This window comes from Kryptolebias marmoratus, linkage group LG6 (genome assembly GCF_001649575.2).
Source record: "Kryptolebias marmoratus isolate JLee-2015 linkage group LG6, ASM164957v2, whole genome shotgun sequence".
NCBI classification, from domain to species: Eukaryota; Metazoa; Chordata; class Actinopteri; order Cyprinodontiformes; family Rivulidae; genus Kryptolebias; species Kryptolebias marmoratus.
In genome coordinates this window covers 24,233,762-24,240,474 of record NC_051435.1, presented here as the reverse complement: position 1 = coordinate 24,240,474, position 6,713 = coordinate 24,233,762, and the positions used below count along the sequence as shown (strand labels likewise).

Genomic DNA, 6,713 nt, shown 5'->3' with positions numbered 1-6,713 from the left:
GTCACATCTCTTCTTCGTGAGTTATTTGGGGTTATTTTGGTTAAAGTTGCGGTGTTTTGGGCAAAGTTGCAAAAAGTTGCGATTTCGCAGGGTTTGCTTGATTTTGCGTTAATAGTTGCGATCGCAACATCGTGAAATCCTGGAGGGTCTGATGTATGTTTGGCAGGGATTTATTTCAAATGCCTGGGGTAGTCTTTTTGAGTAGAAAATAAATCAGACGGCATGCTTTGGATAGCAAAAATAAATAAATAAATCTTAAAAAATCTCATTATTAAAAGTTTTATGTGGACACTTGGAATGACCCAATTCAAAATAATAAAAAAATGAAAAGAATACCTAACAGACTGTAACTTTAATCAAAGTAGATGTTTTTCTTTCTTTCTCATTTTGTGCGCTCTTCTTTTCCCAGAATGCTGAGGTTTCTGTGTTTGAGGTCAACATTCGTTTCATCGGAGGGTTGTTGGCTGCATACTACCTCTCTGGACAAGAAGTAAGTGTTTCTGGGATGTATGTGTTTTGCATTTGCTGAAATTTCTTGAACCCTGACTGTTCTGTCTGAATATCATAGACTTAACAAGAATTAGAGATATCTAGTTTAGATAGCTGATAACAAGAGGGGATATAGTTTTAATACATTTACAATAGGTCTGTTTACATTAAAAAAGAGACAACACGATGCCCCGACTCTACTTGCTACTTATGAAGAGTGTGCATCAGCTTCTGGGTGCTTGTGTTTCAGACGTTCGTGCTTTGTTGCGCTGCAGCCGTGGAAAAAAAAGTTTAGCTTTGCGCAATCAACATTCACCATTTAATGTTTTCGGTTACATGCTCCTAAATATTTCAAAATTTCTTGTTTTGTTTTTTTTTTTCACACCCCTTCCTCGGTTTGTTTTGCCACTGCTCTCTCATCAGTGTTCCTCTTTGTTAGTATGACGGTGTGCCATCTTGGCGAACAGTTAAAACAATACTGTCCCCGGATGTTCCTGTGGAGCATTCCAGTTTTTTTTGTTGTTGTTTGACCGGAGAGTATATTGATGACTCTGTATATGACACAATATTAAAAGTAGACGTCAATTTTGTCAGCTAATTACTGCAGTCTTAGACCACTTGTTCTGTAAGGTATCTGTCCTCTTCTGAGGAGTTGTGGCTGGCATAGGAGACAGTGGAAGGAGTTGTGGAGAAGGTGAAAGGAGATCTTTTTTAATTACTTGGAAGTCATCAAGGGTGCTCTCTCACTCCTAGTTTTTCTTTGGGTCTACTCGACACATCATCACACTTTTTGGCAGCATTTCTGTCACTGTCTTTCGGCTTGAACTTAACAAGATATTGGTCCATGGACTTTTTTTTTCTGCCTGTGCTTCAAAATGTCATGAAAATGTGCCATCCTATTGTCAATGGGTGATGCTGCACACAGGAGCTTTTGTCTCTTTCCCAAATTACACACACCTCTTTGATGGCACTGGAAGTGAGTGCCTCCAAGTACACCACAGGAGAGAGCTCTGTCACCTAAGGCTCACTGTGCTGGCAAAACAACACAAGTGAGATTCGAAGGTTTGTGTCCAAGATGCCCGAACCCCATTCATATTTGGAAAAGTTTGTGTCCAGACAAATTCTGATTTAGAGGGTTGAATGTATTTGACTGTATTGTAATTGGATATTGGTCTTGTTTCTGGTTTTTATCCTTGTAGCTAATTGTTCACATAATACCAAAACTGTCTCAGAAGACTTAAATGACATTTCCTGGTGTACAATTCAAAATCAGTGAGAAATAACAGCTCAGCAAATTACAGATTTCTTCAGTCTTTTTTTTTTTTTTTAAATAGCAGATGATAAAAAACAAAACAAAGAAAAGTTTGGACTTTTATTCACGAATGACTCCCCAGTCTGTTGTAATACCCTGCAGATTTTTGTCAAGCCACTGTGACAAATGCAGTTTTAGAGGGTTGTAATTTTTTAAACTGATACACAAGAGATTTCCTAATTCACTCTAACTATTGGCACAACTTGAAATGCCTCAAACAAAACACCACTTGTACTCTGCGCTTTCTCCTTCTCATCCCCTCGCACAACTCCACCTCCTTCAAACTTACTCATTCATCAGAGCCCTCTCGAGTAAAAACAGAAGCTGTGGGTGGTGGAAAAACGGGGAGATGGAGCGTTGGAGGTTTTTCGCAGGTGAGAGTGATAGAGGGAGCAGAGATCAGGGCGGAGGGATTTGTGCGGTGGGGCCATAAGGTTGAGTGGAGGGTGTTTGGAGGTGAACGTAACGGGACAAAAAAATGAGAGAATGACAAATGGCTGAGGGGGAGATAAATCTGAGTGAGACTTATTCTTCACTCTCAAATGACATGTCCTTGAGCAAGGCAGTTATCCCTCCCTGCTGCTCCAGCCAACCAGCAGCAGAAAATATGTCTGTAACTTGTTTTTTCTCTGAGGAAAGAAGTGGGGGCAGGGGGGTGACCAACAAAACAAAGAATTCAAGTTCGTTTTGCTTTAAATAACATCAATAAATTTATCATTTGAAAAATATCAAAAAGAGACACATTTGCATAAAAAATAGTTTTAAACCTTGAATGTTAAAAAAACAAAATGACTGGACTTCTATTGTGTAGTTAAAGGCAATTCACTTCCCATTCGAGATGTTTTCTCAGTTCAGTGTGGCATTCCAAGCTTTGAAACTGAGATGTTATGTAAACTAGATGAACATGCAGGTTAAACTCAGTCCTCACAATGGAGGGTTGTTAGGGTCATTGTTTGCCTGGCTGAAAAACAAGATTCTTTGTTCACATGAATGATGACTGTGTTGGAGTGAAACTGACTGGGTATCAGGCTTAATGCTCCATTCTTGGTTTTAGGAAGCTGAAATTTGAGACCTCCACCTCTGTTTAAAGTTTGTTTTTACTTGTTTGGCATAAATGGCCTTCTTCACCGCCCTCTCAAGCTACCTGTCTTTGTCCAAAGTATAAACATTTTGGTCTTCAAAAGAGTGTCCCTTATCGTTGAGGTGTTGGTTCACCGTTGAGTCTTGTCTGTTGTGTTTGAAATGTACCAGGATGTAGTGTTTGTAGAAAATCTTTCAGTTTCTCAGATGCTCCAGCAAATATAGGATAGCAATGTTTTTGTGTTTGTTTTTCTTGTGCTCCCTGCTCAGTGGTATGTTCTTTAGATTACCTCATTGACTTGGCTAAAGCTTGGTAGGATACCCCCATGTTTATAGAACTTTTTTGATGTAGATGGAAACCATCTATATCAGAAGAGAGAAACCAACTTTAAACAGCAGCGGATGTCTCAAATTTCAGCTTTCAAAAACCTACAGTGGAGTGTTAAGCCTGTTACCCAGTCAGTTTCACTCTAATCAACACCTTCATTCATGTGGACAAAGCATACCATTTGTGAGCCAGGCAAACAAAAACCCTAACTACCCTCCATTGTGAGGACGGTGAGTTTAATCTGCATGTGAATCTGAATATCTCTGCTAAAAAGCTTGAACTCCACACTCTGTTTGTTTTAAATTAGCAAAGTTTCTTGGATAGAAAGCAAAACGTCTTCAGCTAAAAAATAGAAGACCAGTCGTTTTGTTTGTTTTTTTTCAACTTTGTTATGGGTTTACTATGTCCTGGATCACTGACAGTCTACACCAGTACAACTTGGATGATTTATTTACAAAATGTGCAGCTTTTCACACTGCAGTGTATTCTTCAGGGCTTCTCAAAGAACATTTCCAAAGCCTTTTGGTACAAAAAAAAAAAGATTTTTCTTTTTTGAGTATTTTGAATTTTGTCTACTTTTGCCTGTGTTATTATCAACCATGCAGTTTTTAATGTTCAAGTCATTTTAGAGCTGAGGAAGTCCATAAATAAGTGTTTTCAAACAGAATAACCCTCATAAAGTGAATGTTCACTAGTCAAAATCCAATTATAGTGATAAAACCAAAGCTTGACGCTAGAAGAGTGGTTTTGCTTTTACACAACTGTTATGTTCAAAATGGTGATATTTTTTAAATTATAGCATAGGTAGTCCTTTGCACAGTATAAAAAACATTTAAGTTTTCTTTATTTTTTCACTATTTAAAAAAATAGTAATTTCTTTTATTTGCCAGACTGACTGATTTCTGCCTTAAAATGACTTTATTTCAGCTCATGTAGTGATTTAATACAATTTATTTTTCCTCTTTGATCATTGATTTTACATTTATCACAGTACAGTTACATCACAGTATGGTTCCAAATATAAGCAAGCTTAGCGCATCCAAATAGTCCAAATCTTGTTTATATATAAACCTGTGTGGAATTGAAATTACAATCACTTACAAATGACATTCTTTCAGAGATAACACTGTGAGGGTTTCTGCAGAAATTAGAACACATTCTGACATCTGAACTATATTATTTTGATGGTTTCATGGTTCGGAGCCATTAGAGTTGCATTTTGTTGAGTTATCAGTTAATAAGCTTAATTACTTAACACATGCAATATGAGCAAAATGATCGGTGACTTCACAGAACCCAGTGTTTGAGCAAAGACTGAAGATTTTAACTTGTAAAACCCCTCAACAGCTGAACAGTGTTCTGACAGTTGAGTTGTTTTACAGCTTAACTGTAAACATAAGATCAGCACTGTGTTTTTTTTAGGTGAAAACAATGCAACATAATGCTGTTCTGTGATTAACGGCACATTAGAGCTTTTTTAACTTGGAAGATTCTAAATTGAAGCCACAAACTGTGATGAAAGAAAAAAAAAAAGTTTTCAAGTCCAACAACCACTTCAGCATAGTTAAAATATTATTTAGAAGCCATTATATATTTTACTGAAGTAAAGTAAATACAATTGTAATGTCTTTTGTCCTGAGATGTTAGGCTTTTTGGCACTGTAGCGAACATAACACAATCAATAACATAAGACATAATGGTTGGGATTTAATCTTAACATATTCTTTTGTTGTTGTTATTTCAAGAGCAGCAGTTTGTATCAAGTCCATTCCTGTCCAGAAAGTTGTCACTTAGTTTCAAGTTTCTTTCAGAAGAATAAAGTGTAATTTTAGATTTTCATTATATTTAGTTTAAGTTGTTGTCCAGCACAAAAATGTTAGCCAGAGCAAGTGAAGCAATAACCAGTCTGCTTGAGCTGGCCTCTGTCTTAATTGGACAGGAATCTTCCACCTCTTAGTGTTGAATGTGTGCAGAATGACCTCGGTATGACAGCTGGCTGCTTCCAGGATCTTTTATCCTCAGTAGTAGTAATCTACCAAGTGTGGTTGAAAGCGTCCTTCAGTAGTTCGTCAGAGATTTAAAGTTGTTGTTGTTTTTGACTTTGGTTGCTTTTTCACTCATATTTCTTTCCTTTTTTTTGGTCTTAATCAAGACCATTATAACAAATTACAAGAAGGTCTGGCACTTTTGGAGCAAAGTTTAATTAAACTTGTATTTCTTTTATCATCATTGCCTTTACAGGGTAATGATGTACATTAATTGATCTCAGGAAGTGCCAGACTGTAAGCTGTAAACCTAAATGTGATCCTCGGCTTCAGGCAGAATCAGACTTAACATTTTTAGTTCTTTGATATATGAGTCTAATAACATGAAAACATGAGAGATGAACACAGTTTTTGGAGTTGCAAGAACCAACTGTTTTCGAGAGGCTTCTTGGCTCATGTAAAGGTTTGAAATTTCTCCAGAAGTCACCCACACAAGCTCCAGTTTCCTTAGTCGACCACCATCTGCATATTTCACCTTTGGCCTCTTCACTCATTTGTATGTGGGGCTGCTCATCAGTAAATGTCTCAAGAATTTCACAGCTTCTTGTCAGGTTGGGCACATTCTCAAAGCTGCAATCACCTCCCTCAGAAAGGTGAACTGATAAAACATTAGTCTGTGCAGATGAGGCGTTCAGAAGAAGGACAACTACAGAAAGCAAAAAGATTGATGAAAGAATAAATGGATGTAGAGACAGAAATGTAGACAAAACAAGAAAAGCTGAGGAAGAATAGAGAAGATGTGGGGATCTGCAATTTGGTGGTGAAGGTCTTGAAGAGTCGAAACAGAGCAGCAGTGATGGATCGTGTTTACTTCTCTGTCGCCATGTTTTTCCTTTAAGTCTCTTTCTGTTTCTGTCTGCTTTAACAGGCTCACCAATTTTCCTCCTGCATTTTTGCTTTATTTTTGCTATTTTTATGTTCATCTTTCCACCTTTTCAGTATCATTGTGGCAACTATTGACTCTTTCTTTACTTAATGATGTCCAGACATTTGTTTATATCCCATGTCTTTTTACCTTTAAAGAGTTTTGATCTTCCTACCAAGTCAGATACTGTTATGTTTTGTTTCTTTTTCCCTGATGGAATGATGCACTACCTAAGAGAGTAGGTAAAGGTTAGTTTTTAGAAAAAGCAAAATGTCTTGTGTTTCTATAGACATTTACAAAATACTTTTGGAAACCATTTTTAGTCTGATATTTTGCTAAATTATGACAAAGTTCAATTATCTTTCTAAAAAAGAGCTAAAAGTATAAGACTTGTCTAAATAATATTAATAGACATCCTGTGACAGCAGAAAAAAGGTGGAACTTTTGACCAGGTTTTCATTACAACCTTTCTTCAGTCACAGTTATTGTACTGAAAGGAGCAATTTGTATTCTATTTTTATTTACAAGTCAAAATTTTTGAAAGTGAAAAACTAGCTAAACAAATGGAAAAAAAAAAAAAAAAAAAAAAAAAAA

At 36.6% G+C, this 6,713-nt stretch overlaps 1 protein-coding gene across 2 annotated transcripts in view; it reads left to right on the top strand.

Moving 5' to 3' along the window:
- man1a2 (mannosidase, alpha, class 1A, member 2) overlaps positions 1–6,713 on the top strand; it is a 132,038-nt gene that overhangs the window by 68,982 nt on the left and 56,343 nt on the right. For both annotated transcript variants that reach the window (XM_017436035.3, XM_037976071.1), the window contains exon 6: positions 410–490. In XM_017436035.3, coding sequence (XP_017291524.1) covers positions 410–490 — 81 coding nt within the window. The remainder of the gene's footprint in view (positions 1–409; positions 491–6,713) is intronic.